The sequence below is a fragment of the Protopterus annectens genome, chromosome 3.part1 (genome assembly GCF_019279795.1).
Source record: "Protopterus annectens isolate FY-2018-M chromosome 3.part1, PAN1.0, whole genome shotgun sequence".
Taxonomy (NCBI): Eukaryota; Metazoa; Chordata; order Ceratodontiformes; family Protopteridae; genus Protopterus; species Protopterus annectens.
Window position 1 is genome coordinate 1,491,905,624 of NC_056732.1, and position 20,761 is coordinate 1,491,926,384.

At 38.4% G+C, this 20,761-nt stretch overlaps 1 protein-coding gene across 2 annotated transcripts in view; it reads left to right on the top strand.

Annotated features, from left to right (window-relative positions):
* The window catches only part of PLCD1 (phospholipase C delta 1), a 1,599,641-nt gene that overhangs the window by 432,986 nt on the left and 1,145,894 nt on the right, over positions 1-20,761 (top strand). For both annotated transcript variants that reach the window (XM_044067556.1, XM_044067555.1), the window contains exon 5: positions 11,547-11,775. In XM_044067556.1, coding sequence (XP_043923491.1) covers positions 11,547-11,775 — 229 coding nt within the window. The remainder of the gene's footprint in view (positions 1-11,546; positions 11,776-20,761) is intronic.

Here is a 20,761-nt window from a genome sequence, read left to right on the forward strand (position 1 = left end):
AAAGCCACTAGTAAAACAATCCTGCCTATAACGCTGTATGCACAGCAATTAAATTGGTCTTATGATGAAATATTTAAGCAATAACCCACGTCTCGGTGTGGGTAATGCTAGATTTACCCACGATTGTTGTGGTTTGGTCACTTGGGCTTCGCCCTCGTGACCAAACAAAGGCAACCATGGGTAAATCCAGCATTGCCCACACCCAGCCATGGGTTATTACTATTATACAATGACATTATTTCAGAAAAAAATACTTATTTTTCTTAAATAATGTCATTTTATAATGACACTGTGCTACCCTTCTGCAGGTTTCCTGGGGCATTTCTGATGTACTGCACATGCGTAAGGGTCGTGTTCCCATGCTTACACAGTACATCAGTGCTGTGCAGAAGTAGCAATGGAGAAAGGAAGCTCTCCGTTGCTTTTTAAGTATCTCGCTATGTTAAACGAGTTTAACATAGCGAGATATCTTTAAAAAAAGCAACCAAGAAAGGAAGATCTCCGTTGCTTTTTTTAAGCTATCTTGCTATGTTAAACAAGCTTAACATGGTGAGATTAAAGCAACAGAGGTCTTCCTTTCTCCGTTGCTACCACTGGACAAGAAAAAAAAAACTCAGGTGATATACTAACGGAAAAAGTCCGGGTGACTGGACCTTTTTCCGTTAGTATAGTCTTGTATTTACAATGGGCACGCTAGTTGGGCTGGCCAATCAGCGTGCTCATTTTTGAATGTTTAGGGCCAGTCATATTATAATTAGCTTTAAGATATCGACTGCCATACTGATAAGCTGCTAAGATAAGAGATCCTTTGAGATAATTCAAGCAGATCAAAAAGATGGGGACTCTGTTCATCACCAAGTACAACTTCAGCTCTATAATTATTGCTTTCCTGTGTGCTGGCAACTTTAGCAGTAACAGCATCCTCATTTTATTGAGTATGAACTCAGATCCAGAAAAGAAGATTAATCTGTTTTTCAATTATAGCAGAATCCATGTAAACAGAAAATCCTCCTCATCAAAGGAACCCTAGTTAAAGCTCAAAGTCATGGGAATAAATGATGAAGGCTGATCCTAATACAAAGTTGCTAAGCTTACCTAATCCCATCTTATCAAGCAGACGCATTAAGTGCATGGCTTCATATCTCTTCAAAGATCACCCAGCTTTAATATTTCTACATTCTTTGTCAGCACAAGTACCTCCTTCAGTGTCACCTATGGAGCAAACTAACTATACATATAAGTCAGAGGCGTCCATCACATTCTTCAAGACAGTTCATTCTTGGATTCTAAATCACTGCCATAGCTACTGATCAGATTCAGCTCTATTGTCTACAAGTTTGTGGGTTGTAAACAAATGACTTCCAGACTTCCAGTGTAACTGCCTACTCAGAGCACTATACCAATTTGGAGGTGGAATGTTATTGTGAAAACATACCCAGTTTGGAACACTGGGGCTACTAAAAGAATTCAGACTAACGTTTATCAATATTCTCTCCTGCAAGGAAAACACCCATTCCATTTTTAAACAAATGGACTTAACATTCTCCCTCTTCTGAGGTGCTTTTGGTGATATGTTTGTATGTGTTTGTGTATGTATAGCTGTCTATATGTGTATGTATGTATATATATATATATATATGTATATATATATATATATATATATATATATATATATATATATATATATATATATATTAGATTAGATATAGATATATATAGTTTAAGGACGTTAGGATCAAGTGAGAGCTGTCAATTGAGATTCATACCTAAAACACTGACTGGATGACATGAAATATCACATAGTTGTTCTTTCTGAAAGGATTTATATTCAAAACACTTACAATTTCCACTTCTTGTCAAAATGATGGAATAAAACTACTAAATAATGTTTACATAGGTGATTCTACAATGACTGAATGTAACGATGAAAAGTGAAGAGATGAAATATGTTGCTAACCTAGTTTGTTTTTTGGATTATTCCCCTCCCTTTAAAATATATTGTTTAAATCTTTACACAATGCATGTTAGATTACAGTCAGGCTATCATCCAAAGGTCTAGCTGATCACAGAAGACCTTTATACAACGCATGATGGATTCTAGGCAGGCTAGCAGACAAAGGTATAATTGTTCATAGAAGATGTTCAGGGTATAATTATAGCTCTGCTACAGGTTGTCATAAAATGTCAACATTTCTGTGGGTTCAGAAAATGTGGGAAAACCTTTTGATCTTGTTAAGAAAACTATAATCTGCTATGATGAGTGCTTCTCCTCAGCTGTGTAAATGGAGCTCAGTGTAAAATTCTTCCAGTGACTAGAATAAAAGTATATATTTTTTAATGCTTTTCTCATTTTTCCAGGATAATAATCTGCAGATAGTCAGTGCCTCTACTTCTCCCCACCTCCCCAAGATTGAACAGCTTACCCCCCAGCTATGGCTGCCAAACTGGAGGTAGAGCTAATGGACCATGCAAACATCTTTCAGGAGACGCACAGGAGATTGAGGCATCTCAACCCTGCATCATCTGCTCCTGGAGTTGTGTGATTTTTTGTATGCATAAACTTCCCCAAGGGGAAGAAAGTGCAATGACATAAACATGTGCCCCATGAGCACTCTCACCCATGACACATTGGCATCCACCCTCCTCTCTGTGCACATGCACACTTGCAAGATGCTAATGCTGCTTACTAACTTCCACTAGAGAGGCATTATGCTACAAATACCCACAACCTCTCCCCCACAGTAGTATAGCTAGTGGTGGACAAGAGGGGCAACAGTCTCAGGTACAAAGTGTTGGGGGTGTGATCAGCTGATCCCGATCTGTAAATCAGTACTAGCTTTCAAAAGCTGATATTGCTTTTGCGGTAAAACCCGAATGCTGTACCGTTCTTTGTGTGATCTAAACTGTAGCAACTGCTTGCTACACTGCAACAAGCAGTTTTCTACATTTTAAAAGAAAAAATATCTCTTTTTCATTCTTAACTAAAACCTGATCATTGATGTGTTCCAAGCGGGCAGGGTATAAATTGTAGCAAATTGTTCACTACATTTGTAGCAATCAGTTTGCTATAGTTTAAAAGTGGAAAAAATATCAACTAAAATCTGAGCACTATAGCACTTTCTGCAGACAGGGTACAAACAGTAGCAACTGTTTGCTATACTGTAACAAGCAATTTGCTACAGTTTAAAAGGGAAAAAATATCTCTGTTATTTGTAACGAAAACCTGAGCATTGTTGTACTCCATCCAGGCAGGGTATAAACTGCAGCAAATTGTTTGCTACATTTCTAGCAAGCAGTTTGCTACAGTTTAAAAGAAGAAATTAGTATTTTTTCTTTTTTTAATTAAATGTGTTCAAGGAGAATTGGGGGAAGGGCACAGAAACCGGACCAGAATGGCAGCACAGAAGAGAGGTAGGGGAGCATTTTGTGCATCTGGCTACCTGGTCGGTGTGCCAGTAGGGGTGGGGTGCTGTTTCATGGTACCTGCACAGGGTGCTGGTTGAGTCAGCTATGCTTCTGCCCCCCCCCCCCCAGAATAGATGAGTTAGCCATTGGCCACTCAGTCTTCCCCAACCAGTCTTCCAGCTTCCCAGGCTGCTAGTTAATCTCAAGTACCAGTGTCACTGGCAAACAACCTGCTCCTGTTCTAATGTGTTCACAAGAAACCAGGTATGTTTTCTGCTGTTTTGTGTGGTTTAGTCATTGATTCTATCAAACTGGAAGTCACCCTCCAGTCTTTCTTCTCATTTATTACTAAATTAGCTAAATGCTATGGTGACAAAAAATGTCAAGCCATTCAAGCTATTCTACTTGAAGGAGTTTCTGGCCATACCATGACATTTTGATTTTTAATAAAGAATCTAGGAGTAAGTGAGTGCCAAAATGCATAAACACAGACACTTCCCCAAAAGTAAAGAAAAAAGTTGCTTTGAGAAATTTGTGTTTGACTATTATAGCACCTGATTTTGAATAAGGTTTATTTATTTTATTTATTTATTTATTTATTTATTTGGCATTTGTTTTCTGGGAAAGTCTGACTGGGTCATGAGGTACCTATTTTCAGAGGAGGCCCAGGGAGAAAAGCTCCAGATACATATGGTTAACAGAATGAAGGTAAGGCAGTGCATACCGCCTATCTGGTCCTAGCCAAAGCCTTTGAAACAACCCCCCACTGGGGTATCATTGAAAAGCTCGCCCAGCTAGTTGTTAACCCATGCATCACTAGATGGATAGTTAATTGAATCACCAACAGAACAGATACTGCCAAAGTTGGTGACTTGACCTCTACCAGTAGACCCGTCACCAGTGGCATACTGCAAGGATCTGTACTGGGCCCATTACTATTTGGAATCTACTTCTCGGACGTCCAGGCTAAAGCAGACAGCCTTTAGCTTACTAAGTTCACTGATGATTGTAAACTAGACACAATCATTGAACCCCCCCCCCCAACAATGCTAAAATATTACAGGAGGAGCTAACGCAAACAAAAGACTGGTGCCAAAGTCACGGTCTAAAACAAAATGCAAAAAAGTGCACTATTATTCCATTTGGCAAAGCAGAATCCCCCACTAATTACAGTATTGACAGCACCCCTCTAAATTCAAAGCCAGTGGTGCAAGATCTAGGAACACAAGTTGACAGTAATCTGAACTTTGACCACCATGTATCCACTGTGGTAAGGAAAGCCTTCTACATTGCACATCTCATAAGTAAAGGCATCACATCCAGGTCTAAGGATGTCATAATCTCACTTTACTTGACCCTAATCAGACAATTAATAGAGAAAAGTGGGATTATAACAATACACAGTAGGATTGGTATACTTTGTAAGGGCCTTTAAGTAGCTGATAAGTAGGGGTTGGTGGCAGTGATGACTACCTTATAGTCTGGGCAGAAGGGGACATAGCTAGTAAACCTGTGCCAGCCTTCCCCAGGTGTGTGTGTGTGTGTGTGTGTGTGTGTGTGTGTGTGTGTGTGTGTGTGTGTGTGTGTGTGTGTGTGTGTGTTTGTATATAATCAAATCTCAAAGCGTGTGTGTGTTAGCTACTTGGGCAGGGACATGAAGCACTGACTGGACAGAGAGGGTGCTGAAGGTCTTGGCTTGACCCCTCAGCTGAGATATTAACCCTATATCTATGCCAGTGGGAGTCTTATTGGGGATCCTGAGAATGAGGGAGAAACCAGTCCTAGACAGACTGTAATCTCTTTGTGCTCTTAAGGGAAATGGTACTTTACTGTGTGTACTTGTCATCCTCCCAATGTGTACGTCCCTCATTGGTGCCAGTGGGGAGGACTGAGGCTATTTGATTACTGGGCCAGTGCAGGGGCATCACAGTGAGTACTATGTCAAGGACATTAGAGCCCCTTGTGGGGGTGCTGACTGTTGGTTCCAGAACATTTGCATTGACAAAGTCCAGGAACCTCTAGGTGAACATGTTTGAGCTTGTATATATTACCCAGTCGATGGAGGGATAATTGAAATCTCCCATGACTAAGGTGTTGGGATGTATGGGAGTGAATCCAGTAAGTCCAGGTAAGTGGTGTGCTTTTCTTGGTTCATGGAGGGGGACCTATAGCTAGCAATCATGTGGCAGGGTATTTTGCCTATAATTAATTGGGTATGGAGTTTTTCAAGAGAGTCATACTGTTTGACCAAACTGGAGGTGTACTTGGCTTTAATGAAGATGAATAGACTTCCACCTTTGCTTCTTTCTTGCTCATTCTGAGGTCTGAACATGTAGAAGGCATTGTAGCCTTGCACAGCTGGGGTGCTTTCTGCATCCTTCAGCCGTGTTTCACTGACTGCACAGACATCAGCATCTTCTGAAGTGAGAAGTGCTTCCAGTGAGTGCAATTTCATTTTAGACTCTTAGCACTAAGCAGCAGAACCTTGAGTTTATATTGAGTGGATTTTTCTATTTTGGAAATGTTGTCATTTTTAACATTGCCTACAAAAGGCAGTATGGGAAAGCAAGCACATTAGCCAGTACCTGAAACCCTAGGGGAGACAGATGCAGACCATCTCTGGCAAAGCAGCGTGGCTTTCAACCATGTCTTCCCAGGCTGATAAATACTGGATTCCCTGAAATGACACCAGAAGCTAAGCCAATTGAAGTCAATATTGTTTTGTTTATGTTGTGGCATCATCCTGGGTGAAGGTAGAATACTGCTTAGGGCTAGGGTCATACCTGCCTGAGACAAAATCTGAGAGTTCATTCATGTGTATCTTCATATAGTCCAGGGGCATATGTCTCAAGTCATTCATCCCAACATGGACTATGACAGAGTCATAATGGTACTTGTTGAGTAACCTGAGTGCTTGCATAATCTGAAGGATCCTGGCACCCAATAGGCAGCTGACCGTGACCTTCTCCTTGTCCAGCCAGGTGAGGGGGACATCTGTGTGTCTCACTATGGAGTTTCCTATGACCAAGACATTAGGTTTTAAAGTGTTTTGCCGTAGGGGTTTATTTGGAGAGACACTGATGTGTGTGTTATGTACAGTGGTTTATATCCATGTTGAGGTTAGGTAGGCTTCTAGTGCATACCTCTGCATATCTGGGTTTATGTGTTATGTACTGAACTTGTGTGAAGAGCATGAGCTGACAACCTCTCTGATGTTTTGTTTTTTATAACAGGAGAGGATTGCTTCCAAATTGATAGTGTAATTACATCTCTCACTTAACAATATTTTTGTGTTTCAGGACTAAGTGATTGTCTGTATACATGAGGCAATTACTAAATTGCCTTGGGATGCCCAAATCAATCAGGCTGGCTGGAGAAATGGTGGGAAAGTGACCATCAATAATGGCAGGTTTATACCACAGTACTGCTGGGGAGTTGGTAAGTTATATTAGTTTATGATGTAGGAATAGCAGAGGGGCTTAGAGTTTATGATGCAGGAATAACAAAGGGGCTTAGTCTGTTGATTGTTTAGGGTGAAGAACTGTGGTGATGCTGCTCAGTTTGCATTTGAGTTGCCTACAGAGCAGCAGGGGACTTGGAAGGGTTTGACTGATAGATGTCTAGGGAAATTTTAAGTTTCCAGGCATTTGCATCACATACAGGGCAGTGTTAACCCCCATTGTCCAATGTGCAGCTACTCGAAAATGCAAAGCTTAAGAACAGGCAAAATGCAACAGTTTTAAGACAAACTACCAATGGGAAAGCCCCAAATTGAGCCTTTCTCCAGCAGTCCTCAACTCAGATGGAACCTGCACTACATACTTCTGTCACAAGGGTGTAGGAAGGCCCTCTTAATGTAAGATGGCTGGTTTAGAGCACAGTGATACCAAACTGTCTTGATTCAGCAAGTCTGAATGTAGCCTATGTTATATGAGGCAGAAATACAGAATTTCAAAGTGCAGAAAAAAACTGTAGACACAATCAGCAAAAATAAAGCAGCAATGCAAATAAATATAGTTAACAAAGTGCAATACAGGCTTTAAATTACTTATTTTTCAGTTGTTTGTAGTGGATACCTCAGATTTCGGTTCATATGCACTTCAGATCTATGGCTAAAGTCACCAAACTCAGAGTAGCTCCATCCATCCACAGTTGCTTCTGTTCAACAGGTGCACAATACACTGACTGAGTGCATTATTGCATATCCCCGAATAATTTTGTCATCCCCATAACATGCTTCTCAGCCATCCCAGATTTTGTGGAGCACCCCTTATATTATCTTATATTTTTGCCCTCTCCCTTGGAAAAGCTATGATTTTCTGGTAAATCATGGATGATTACATTCAGTCGATAATGCTAGTCATTAGAGTTTCATACTTCTTACTGTTCAGAAAATCTGTGTTGATACACAACCTGTGCTCTATGAACTTTTTAAATGAATTAGAGTAATATTTAAAAGTGTCCCTGATTTTGATCCTTTGTCCACCTAGTATTTTTGGATTTGTCCAGGATTTTTAAGACAAACAATTGAACTTGATAGGTACGACCCATTTTATTGCTAGGTTGCCCCATTATTTTGCTAGGTTGACTTGGTAATACTAGATATTTTCTGGAATTTACTGGAATCTTGCATTTATTTTATGTGTCAGTGGTGGTTTGAGCATTTCTTGCTGTGGCAACAGCACTTACTATTTTCTTAGTAGGCAATGACAACAGAGTCTGGAATATATAGTAACATACTACCACCCGTGAACTAGTAAATCCAAGGTGTTTTTGACAGCACTGTTTTTATGCTGTTTTTAATGGTGATACTACAGAAATGTTTTTACTTGATTGGTATTTTTTTATTTATTGTCCCTGATCCTCTTAAAGAGGTAAGGTCTGTGTGCACTGACATGGCTCCATACATACAAATGTTGGTGAAGTGGGGTATCTAAATTTTAAAATGTCATTCCCTTCTACAGCATTCATTATGTGGTAAAGTAGCCTTCACAAAGCTTGTAATGGTATTCCAGTTTCTTAGCTTTTAAAGAACTGTTTTGTCATTGTGACTGTTCTTCTACTCTTTGCTTAGTAATTGCATTTTATTTTGTGGTAATTGAATGTGTTTCATGAGATGTTGTTTTCAAGATGGTTACATGCTTAGTGGCATGACCATGTGTTCATTTTTCTTGTCAATTTGGAATAATTTCTGTGTTTCTAAATCTTATTGTTTTACCAGTGTTATAATGTACTTCAAGACTGTGTTATTACCAGCTAATACATTATCTCTGTTATTGCTTTTGTGCTTCACTCTGTGATTTCATGTCTTACTTACTGAGCAATCCGATGGTGCAGTGGTGCAGCAGTAACATTGTTACCTCACAACAAGAGGTTCCCTGGTTCAGTTCTTGGGAGAGGTTCCTTCAGTGCTGAGTCTGCATGTTTCCCCTGTGTTCATGTCTATTTACTCTGGGTACTTCAGTTTCCTCCCACATCACAAAGACATATATCTGGAGCATTTCTCTCTAGGCCTCTGCTGAAAATTGGCTTTGTTCCAAGTTGGACTTTCCTGGTAAATAAATAATATGTTTTTGAAAAGTACTTAGGGACTATGCAGTTTTGCAGAAGTAAGCACTACAATGAACTTGAACTTCATTAATAGCTCTGTCCCTGATTTCACAACACATCTCTGATTTTCCTCAAGACTTTTGGTATGTTTGTTATTCAAATTGTGGTTTTCTGACAAATCATTGGGGATTGCATTCCCTAAATAATGATAGGCATTTGAGTTTCAGACTTCATATTGTTCAGAAAATACATGCTACTTACTAGTAAACTAGTTATCTGATGCTGAAACTGTTACCAGTGAGAAATCATATAGCTTCTGCACATTCATTTAAGGGAAGGACATTGAGTGGATAGGCAAACTGAGCTGCATAGCTTTTCAAACACCATTATAGTTTGTAGGAGTATACAGTATTTATCCAAAAGCAATGTGGGCGTTATATTTATTCCACTGATACAATATTTGTGTGTGCTTTGTAATCAAGTATCTCATTAGATATATTTACTACAAGTCCATGACTTTTTATTGTAAAATTCCTTAAAAGAACTGATATGGCCACCTATGTAAGCATTTTAGAGGTGTTTATTGCCACATTAGTCCACTATGCCATGTAGATCAGGAAAGGAGATATAGGTAAGATATTGGTCTGGAAAGGTATTTTGGAGCGTGTTTGGTATGTTATTATCTTATCATTATTCCCAGAACATTTTATTGTAAGCAGCCTTTGAGGAACAAACATTTGGCCTCTTATATTCAGCTAGTAAGTTCACCTCTTCATATAACTTTTGCTGTCATAGTCCAGCATTGTACCATTCTATGCACAGAAAGCTACATTACAAGAAAGTTGTATAGGTGTCTTTAGAGCTGGAATTACCATCTGTGTGCATTTTGCAGATGAAACTCACTATGTAGTATCTGAGAAATTTGCTTTAATACTTCATATGATCAGAGAGAAGTGATGCTTTATTGATGTACATTGCCAGTGGTTTGTATAGCTATTTTGGTGATCTGGTTTGCTATTTGTTTCACAAAATCTTTACTTGTGTTAGTTTTTAATTTTTTTCTCCATTTACCTTTTGGCTGTCCTGTTGTTGAGCTGGCATGCATACATGAATTGTGGTATAAAAGGAGTCCATTTGGAATGTGATTCAGTGATGTCTTTGTAAATTGAGACCGTACTCTGATACTGTTGCAGGCTGCTGTGAACTGGTTTCACTCTGGCATATTACTCTCATTACTTCCAGTTATGTATAGCCTGTTTCTGCCCCTGGAGGTGTTCAAATTCTCATTCACAGTACCCATTTCTCTGCTACATTTTTAGTGAGCATTAGTCTTTGTAATGATGCAGTTATTTTACCACTGTGTTACTTAGTATGTCTGTATTATATGCTTCAGTTTGCATTGTTGGAGCCACTGGCTTATGACACATCAAAATGCCTTATCCAGTCTATTTTGATCATTAATGACTCCAGTAAGTAATGAGACACAGTGCGAGGCAGATTTCTCATTCCCCTGAGAAAATCATCTTTCTTCATTTCTTATCGATGAGTTGTATAACTAGGTCCTTGAGGGTGTTTGTCCCTGAATCAGACATTTCACTCACACAATGAATCTGGTTCACTTGTGCCAAGTGATGAACCAGTTTCCCTTGTGACACACATGTTCTTTGTACAGGCACACCAACCAGATGGCCAGATGCAAGACATGGCCCTCCTTCCAGCTGCAGCCATTCAGGTCCTGTTTATCTATCCCTGCCACCAACTTTCCTTCAACATAACCTGTATGCATGGAGTGCTACAGTGCTCATGTTTTAGTTCTAAAAAACAATCGCCTTTAAAACCGTATAACAGTTTGCTAAACAGATGCTACAGTTTATACCCTGCCTGCCCAGAGTGCTATGGTGCTCAGGTTTTAGTTAAAAAACAAAAAAACAAAAAAAGACTTTCTTTTCTTTTGAACTGTAGGAAACTGCTTGCTACAATGTAGTAAGCAGTTACTACAGTTTAGACCACACAGAGTGCTCCAGCCTCATGTTTGACTGCAAGTGCAATATTGGCTTTAAAAAGCCGGTCTTGTATTAAAGATTGGGATTGGCAGATTGTGCCCCCACCTCTTTGCACCTGGTGCAGTTGCCCCTCTTGCCCTGCCGTAGAGCTGTCATATTAATATCACCTCTGTGTAGAGGGCTATGTGATAAATAACTTTCATATGTTAAATTATTTGCAGTGTTTAGAGTTTTTAAGATGTATATATTTTAGGTTGAAAAACTGCATTCTCATTTAGCTCAGGTGAAAGCTGCCCAAACTGGAAATTTGCAGGTTTCAGGAGGTGTGAAATTCCTTTTAGGCTAGGTGTTAATGAGTTAAGAAGAAATGTTAAATATAAACAATGACAGGGTCATATTCCTTATCAATTTTCATTATTAAAATGTATTTTTAGATATAATTTGGCATCCATTTGTAAGCTATGTTGTGTGAGCTACATGTTGCTTCCATGGCAGTAGGAGAACTGGATGTTACAACTATGACTAAACCTGAAAAACTTCAGTTTCAGAACAAATCAAATGTTAAAATCATTGTGTATTTTTCTGCAGAAATGTGACAAGTCAAATTCAGATACTCTAGAAGATTCTGAAATTGAAGAATTTTGCAAGTTACTGTTGAAGCGAGAAGAAATCAGTGACCTTTTCTCAAACTACTCAGACAATGATAATATCATATCAACTTCTCAGCTGGCCAAGTTTTTGTCATCAGAACAGTTCCAAAACTTAGGTGAAGAATATGCTGTTTCTCTCATTGAGAAATATGAAATAAATGAGGCTGGTAAGTTTCAGCAGCTGTAACTGCTGTTTGTATACCTTTTGAACCAAGTAGTTACTAATATTTATCGACAAAATAATGTATCTAAAGGGACAGAAATAAGTCACGTTATTACACTAATTGATTTATTTTACCAAATGTTGGGTTCAAGATATGTTAACTAAACCAGTATGCATATTTTAGTCCAGTAACTAGGCTATTGTTGTATGAAAGCTTTTAGCATAATTTTACTTGCCATCCTGTTTCTCACCCCAAAGTATAATGTTTATCTGGCTGTATATACATTAGCCCCGTAGACTGACCCACGTAATAAGATACCAGTGCAGTCTCCATTTTCCTACTAGCTCCTTTCTCTGTGGATGACTTTTAGTACACACTTTCTTTTGCATTGCTTACAGGTATCCTTGTATGTCCCAATATCACTTTGGGGACCTCTGCTGAAAATCTGAGGAACATAGTGGAGATCTTCAGGACAGTGAGCATTTGGGTGTGAATAAGGGTAATATATAATAATTCCTATACTGATGTATAATGGAGTGTTCCTCTCATTCGAAAACAAACAATTTAAGAGTTAGTATATAACTAACAGGGGTGAAGACATAACCCCAAATCAGGGGAATGCAGGAGAACAAAAACATTCACAAAAATGCACTGAGTGTAACAGCGAGGTTCAGAATTCACTATTTTATTATTAGATTTGCAGTTAATTTTTGAAATGCTGTGACTCACAGTATCGGGTCTCAAACTTGAAATGATGAGTGACTGTAGGATCTTATGAAAAAAATAAGAAGGTGAAGGTTTTAGGCCTTTCCTCAACTTCCTTGGAAAACATAATCTTAGAGGAAGCGTGATTGCTGCTACCTTTTGACAAGAAACAAATGTATGAGAGGCAAGTGGAGCTGGTAGGAAAATGGAGATTGCACTGGTATGAACCTATAAGTGAGTGGATTTTCATGTCCTGAGAAATAAAGTCTTAATATTGATGACATTAAGGTATTCCATGGGGTGTCTAGCAGGCAAGACCTCTGGTATACTTTTCAAATCTTTTCTGGAGTCACTCACCTTTCTGCTTACCATAAGTACTAACCTTTTTAGAGGAGGGTGAATGCTGGGATTCTGGGGTTCCTAATATTAGAAAAAACCCACTGTTGGCCAGCAGATATGTGAGTCGAAGTAAAAAATGATGAAAAAAACAACGGATTACAAAAAACCCATGACTTTAATGACCAGACCGGTTTCGGCAAAAAATGCCTTCTTCAGTGATACATAGTCAAAAAAGCAAAAGCAATAAGTCATGAATATTTATAAATACACTCAACCAATAAGAAAATGCCCAACCCATAAAGGAAGTGGTATGTTCCTGCTCCCAAAAATACAATTCATAAATCAAGATTATGAGACTTTAACTCAACATAATAATATTAATAATAAATGTGACAGCATGAATAAATAAAATGGGCAAGGATAGCATATAACATTGTATACAGAATAATACAAAAAGCCCACTGAACTTCCTATATATTCATATAATAAGCTACATTCATTGGAACATTGAGAAAAAAATATGTAAAATGGCAAAAACATGGGGAAAAAGTATAATGCACAAAAAAATACATCTAAATGCATAATCTCGCCAATGAAATATCACCCCACGAAACCATATAAATGGAACAGATATAAGCTAGGTAAAAGTCACAAATCCATGATAAATCGGATGTAATGTGTTGCACTAACATAATACACAAAACCATGATAAGTCTGACGTAATGTGTTGGACTAACATAATACACAAAAAATGTAAACAATATAACACAAAAATGATAGATCACAATTATACCAATGGCATATGGGTTCGTCATAAAAAGTTGTAGTTGTAGGTCAACATGTAGTCCTGGTAGAGAGGACACTTAAAACATGGTATCCACTTGTACCTAAAATGGACAAATATAAATAAGCACTGGTTTCTTTTTTATTCTTAATATCACCTCTATGTTCATTAATGCGAGTCTTGCCCTAGTTTTTATCTAACACTAACAACGGTGTGGTATTGGAACTTGCCCTAGTTTTTATCACTCTTATATTAACTATAATTTTATTTGCTCAATTCTATTTTGAGTGTGGTACCCTGACTGACATCCATATAATCTGATATCAGTATTATAGGCCATAAACTGATTGTTTCCTCAGGTTTGTCAGCACTGTTAGCAATATATAATTTTCCTCCATATATTAACAACATGGACTTGGAACAGATCTTATCAGGATTATGTGCCGATCGGGAGGACATTGGTGTGTTTGGTATTGGTTCCTCACCAGGCAATAATCCAACTGAGTCTGAACAACAATTACCCCAAGATTGTGATTTGGCTTTTCATTCTTTAACTAAGGAGTTAAAAAATCTCAGATCTAATATCTGTCACCTTAAATTATTTTGTGCCTATCTGAGCAAAAATATTGCTCCCAGGGGCTTAAGGGTCCGGTTACAACCTCTGGTCGGTAGACCAGAAGACAGATTAATCCAGGAATGGAATGAAGCCCTTCAGAAAGCATCCATGTTATTTGTTAATATATTGGCTCAATATTATGGCAGGATGGTGGACACTAACCTCGTTGAGGTTAGAACAATGTGTCAGGAATGCAAAAAATGTGAGCATCTCCCTATCTTCCAACAATCTCTTAATAAATTGTCTAAGGAGCTGACAAATCATGAGAAAATAACCAAAGAAAGGAAAATTAAAAAATTTAATAGGGATAACTTAGATTACCAAAGAGGACGCCCATTTGAGGCACATAGGACTGTGAGATTTATGGATGTTGGACAGGGGTCCACACCCACTAGAATGAGAAAAAGACCCAGGTCTATCTTGAAAACTAGAGACAAGTCTAATACCAGCACATCAGGGGAAGATTCCTCACTTACTGACAATGATAATGCTGGACACGAAGAATCACCAAATTGCAAAAAATCAAACATTACTGTCCCTTTAGATATGGCACCAGGCGTAGAGGTGGACGCAAACACAAACACGGTCATAAAACCCAATTCCCTGGAGGGATTGATACAAAATGTCTTAACATAACTAACTGTGAATATCAAAATGTTTTGAATCTGTCGGATGTAACATTGTCTGATGAACAAGAAAAACTTTTGAATAAAGGACTTGGATTTGTACCCGGGTTTTTATCAGATGAATATCATATTATTAAATATATCACCAGTTTCTGTCGTAATCTTAACCTTAAACTGTTTTTTGTTGACAGAGAGCCTCAAAGATCTACCGAATTCAGATTTCTCAAATCTGAATTTCAGCCTCCAATGAATAAACATGTGTCTATTTTTATGCAATCTGTACCCAGAGATTTACATTTCCAACATAAGGAATATACTATACTTGGACACAATCTATCACCGCCAGAAACTATTGCCCTACAACAATTACGCAATAATCACAATATTGCAATTTTACCAGCAGATAAGGGTGGAGCGGTGGTGGTTATGAATATGAGTCACTACCTCAGTGAGGGCAGATCACAACTTTCTGACACTAGATGCTATATGCATATGGTCATTGATCCCACTCCAGTTTTTAAAAAGCAGATTGATTCCTTCCTGCATTTAGCTGAGGAAGAAGGTATCATTAATAAGACTAGTGTTGTGCACCTCACTGTTAAAGATCCACAGAAACAAATTTTATACCTTCTCCCCAAAATTCACAAATCTATTTCTAACCCTCCAGGAAGACCAATTGTTTCGGGCATCGGATCCTTGACTGAACCATTATCCATGTTTCTTACTCAACATCTTAAACCTCGAGCTTTGTCTGGGCAAGACTACAAGATACTGCACAATTTTTACAGATCATTCAGGATACACAGTTGGAACCTGCTTGGCTTATGTGTTCACTAGATGTCAAAGCCTTATATACCAGTATTCCACACTGGGCAGGTCTACAAGCACTACAATATTGGTTAGATTGGTCTGCCCTCTATCCTCCTGGATTTAATACACTTCTTATTTGCATGACTGAACATGTGTTAAACAAAACATTTTTTATTTCCAAGGGGAATGCTATTGGCAGCTCCAGGGTACGGCTATGGGAGCTTTATTTGCTCCCATTTATGCCGATCTCTTTATGCTTTTTTTGAAGAATGCATGATTTATGAACCACTACATAACATCTATCTTGTGGAAATCAATATACGGCGTAGATATTTGGATGATTGTTGGATGGTGTGGCAGGCGGATGTCACATATTTGCAGGAATTTGTTGAGTACCTCAATGGCAATATATGGGGAATTGAGTTTATGGTACTAGGAACAGTGATCATACTTTGAATACTAAGACCTACCACAAATATCTCCAATATAATACCTTATTGCATGCTTCTATCTTTTCTCTGTCTTATCTCTTCTCTGTATAATTATTATTGTAGCTTTTGTATGTACCTAATTTTTTGTCTGTATTGGAGCTTTTCTCCCCAAGACTCCATTGAAAATGGGTTCTTTTGGCCCAATGGACTATCCTGGTAAACCAACTGCAAATAAATAAATAAATAAATAAATAAATAAATAAATTCTAGCATGCATCCACACCACACCATCCGCAACATACCTAAGTCTCAATTCATGTGGATGAAACGTATTAGTTCTACACCATTCGAATATGAGAAAGCCAGTTTGGATTTATATCAGAGATTTGCCAATAGAGGTTATAAAGAACAGGATATAGCTAGGGCATTGGAATGGTCTACTAGTATTGATAGAAACACCTTATTACAATACAAAACACAGCCTAGTGATTCATTTCTGTCTACTATAAGGTTTGTCACAACTTATGGTAGAAATCATAATGCCATTAAGGGCATTATAAACAAACATTGGAACATTCCAATGGCTAATGAACAGCTAAGACCACTTTTGGGATCTCGGTGCCGGTTCATGTATAGGAGAGGAAAAACATTGGGTTCACTCTTTTCTCACTTCAAACATAAGGAAAGTGGGGGGGCAATATACAAGCAGCTTACTATGTCTGGGGATGAATTATTGGAAACCTTTCCTTGTGGTCACTGTGGATCTTGTAAACAGGTTTGTAAACTCAAACAATTTACTAGCCAGAATACTAGTAGAGTATACGATTGCAGAATTTTTGGCAATTGCAGCACTAGCTGGGTAGTATATCTAGCCACCTGTCAATGTTTGGCCTTCTATATTGGCCAAACTTCCAGATCACTTAGAAATCGCATTAATGAACATAGAAGTGATATTAAGAATAAAAAAGAAACCAATGCTTTATTTCGTCACACATTGAAACATCCAAATGCTTATTTTACTTTTATGATTATTGATAGAATTATTGGTGATCGGAATAATTCTCAAGGATGGCATAGCATTTTAAATCATAAAGAAAAATACTGGATTATCACATTGGGAGCGCTTTTCCCACCAGGTCTGAATGATCACTTATAACTACAACCTCTACGAGGAATTTAATTTATACCCTCTGTGTTAAATGTCTCTGCATTGGTATATGGTTGCAACAATCTAAATACTATATTTGTCCATTTTAGGTACAAGTGGATACCATGTTTTAAGTGTCCTCTCTACCAGGACTACATGTTGACCTACAACTACAACTTTTTATGACAAACCCATATGCCATTGGTATAATTGTGATCTATCATTTTTGTGTTATATTGTTTACATTTTTGTGTATTATGTTAGTCCAACACATTACGTCAGACTTATCATGGTTTTGTGTATTATGTTAGTCCAACACATTACGTCCGATTTATCATGGATTTGTGACTTTTACCTAGTTTATATCTGTTCCGTTTATATGGTTTTGTGAGGTGATATTTCACTGGCGAGATTATGCATTTAGATGTATTTTTTTGTGCATTATACTTTTTCCCCATGTTTTTGCCATTTTACATATTTTTTTCTCAATGTTCCAATGAAATGTAGCTTATTATATGAATATATAGGAAGTTCAGTGGGCTTTTTGTATTATTCTGTATACAATGTTATATGCTATCCTTGCCCATTTTATTTATTCATGCTGTCACATTTATTATTAATATTATTATGTTGAGTTTAATTCTCATAATCTTGATTTATGAATTGTATTTTTGGGAGCAGGAACATACCACTTCCTTTATGGGTTGGGCATTTTCTTATTGGTTGAGTGTGTTTATAAATATTCATAACTTATTGCTTTTGCTTTTTTGACTATGTATCACTGAAGAAGGCATTTTTTGCTGAAACTGGTCTGGTCATTAAAGTCATTTTGTAATCCGTTGGTTTTTTCATCATTTTTTACTTCGACTCACGTATCTGCTGGCCAACAGTGGTTTTTATGGTATATTCCAGGCCGTGCAGTACTTACGCGCGGAGCATTGTGTTTGGGTTCCTAATATTAGTACATTGTATATGTGTGCTGTGACATCAGTATCAGGGCACTTGAATGTCAACACCTTCACTCCTTGCTCAGATAGCTGCCATAAAGCAACAGCCTCATTTGCTGATTTGATTTTGCATACGTGGTATAAACTATGTAATAGCTAGAAGGCAAGGGAAAGCTAATAGCCCTCGACTTGTTGAGCTGGCTAGGGGTGAAGCCAGGAATTTTGAAATTGTATAACATCTTATACGTCATCTTCCAAAATGTAATCCCCCTACCCTAACCTTTAGAAATATATGTGCCTGTGTGTCGTTTCAATAATTTAAAAAAGGCATTCTGAAAAATATTTAATTTAATAAAATAACAAGCTACTAAGGAAAACAAAAACAGTTGTACACTTCTGAATCCTTTACTAATAAATGTAAACTGGAAAAGTGTATAAAACAAGATTGCATTCTGCAAAGGACAATTAACAATAAATCTTATATACAAGGGGACATATATATATATATATATATATATATATATATATATATATATATATATATATATATATATCAGAATAAAACTATAAGCTTATATAAAGAATAATGCATTGCAAAGAACTGTGTGATCACCACTGTGCCTTCCTACCCCACTGATAATTAAACATACAAAATCAGAGATCATATTACCTTAGAGTACAGAAAAAACAAGCATTCCTTTAACTGTCAGGTAGTGCAACCTTGACATTAGTATATTTAACTAGTAGAGGTGTGGGGGGTGCAGCCACTAATTAGAGGAATGTGGGAAAGCAAAACTACATTTCTTTATGCTTTATTTATTTATAAACTGATTCTAAGGACAACTACAAAGCATTCTATAGCTATGTCAAGAATCTTGATGGCAACAACCAGATCTGCTCTGAGTTACAGCACAACGGCACGACAATTACAGAACCAACTGATATTGCCAACATCCTGGCAGATAGGTTCTATGCTAACTTTACCCGCCCTCACTCCCTAAAGGGCCCATATCTATACAGGAAGAATGCAGAGTCCCTGTAATCACAACTACGCAGGTAAAAGCTGCACTCTCTAAAGCCAAAAACACAGCATCCATGGGACCGGACAACATCCCAGGCTGCGTTTTACATGAACTTCAGAACAAACTGGCTCCCCACTTAAGCACCATGTTCAATAATAGCCTTGTATCAGGCTTTGTGCCCACTGAATGATGCACAGCAACAGTTATCCCACTCCACAAAGGGGGAGCCACCACTGATCCTGGGAACTATCGACCTATTAGCCTGACGAGCCTGGTCTGCAAGGCCATGGAACGTATCATCATGGAACTCATAAACAAAGACATTGGTAACCTCCAAACTCTGGATCCCATCCAGTTCGGGTTTGTGAAAGGCAGATCATGCCTCCCGAACCTGATCGACTTCTTTGAGGCAGTCACCAAAGCCGTAGATGAGGGTAAAGTGGTTCACACAGCCTATCTTGACTTCGCCAAGGCTTTTGACACCATCCCCCATTCTGGAATTATAGTTAAACTCACTAAACTAGGTATAAATCCCTATGTCACAAGATGGGTTGCCAACTGGCTCACTGACAGAACCCACACTGTAAAAGTTGCAGACTCCAAATCTGACCTCAAAGCACTGACAAGTGGAGTACCACAGGGTTCCGTCCTGGGACCTCTCCTGTTTGGTATCTACTTCTCTGAAGTCAGGCTAACACAGAAGGCTTCTGGCTAATGAAGTTCGCAGATGACTGCAAACTAGGAACTATAGTCAAGTCCCCAAATGATGTGAACATCTTACAGAAGGGCCTCGCTGAGACAGATGCCTGGTGTCAGAGCCATGGTCTCAAGCTCAATGCCAAAAAGTGCAGTGTCATCCCCTTTGATAAAAACTCTGTACCCATGAACTGCCACATAGGCAGCAATCTACTTAACACTGACTGTGTGATAAGAGACCTTGGGACCCAGGTGGACAGTAGTCTCTCCTTTGATAGTCACATCGCCACAGTAGTCAGGAAGTCCTTCTACATGGCACACCTCATCATAAAAGGGTTCTCATGCAGGAAAAAAGAGGTCATTGTTCCCCTCTACTCGACACTCATTAGACCCATTATAGAATACAATGCCCCTTTTGGAATGTACCTCACAAGACATCTGCAGCAGCTGGAAAGGCCACAGAAGTACCTCACAAAGAGGATTACTGGCCTCAAACAAATGCCCTACACTGACCACCTCAAAAAACTCCAGCTTTACTCTGTAGCATATCGCCTACTCCGAAGTGATCTCTGCCTAACGTATAAAGCTATGTCAAACCCAGAGCTGTTGGACATGCTACACCTAAAGAAATCCCAATCCCTCCGAGCTACACACTCTAGGGACCTAAACCTTGTCACCACAATAAACAAGACATGCTGGAGGGATAGATTTCTGTCCCAGAGACTTCCCATACTCTGGAACAGGCTACCCATCTATGTCAAGCAAAGTTCTTCATTAGCACTCTTTAAGAAAAATCTTGATGAGTGGATGGGAAATAGGAAATACACCCTGGGGATCACGTCTGTGTCTCTGCTTGACAGTGGCAC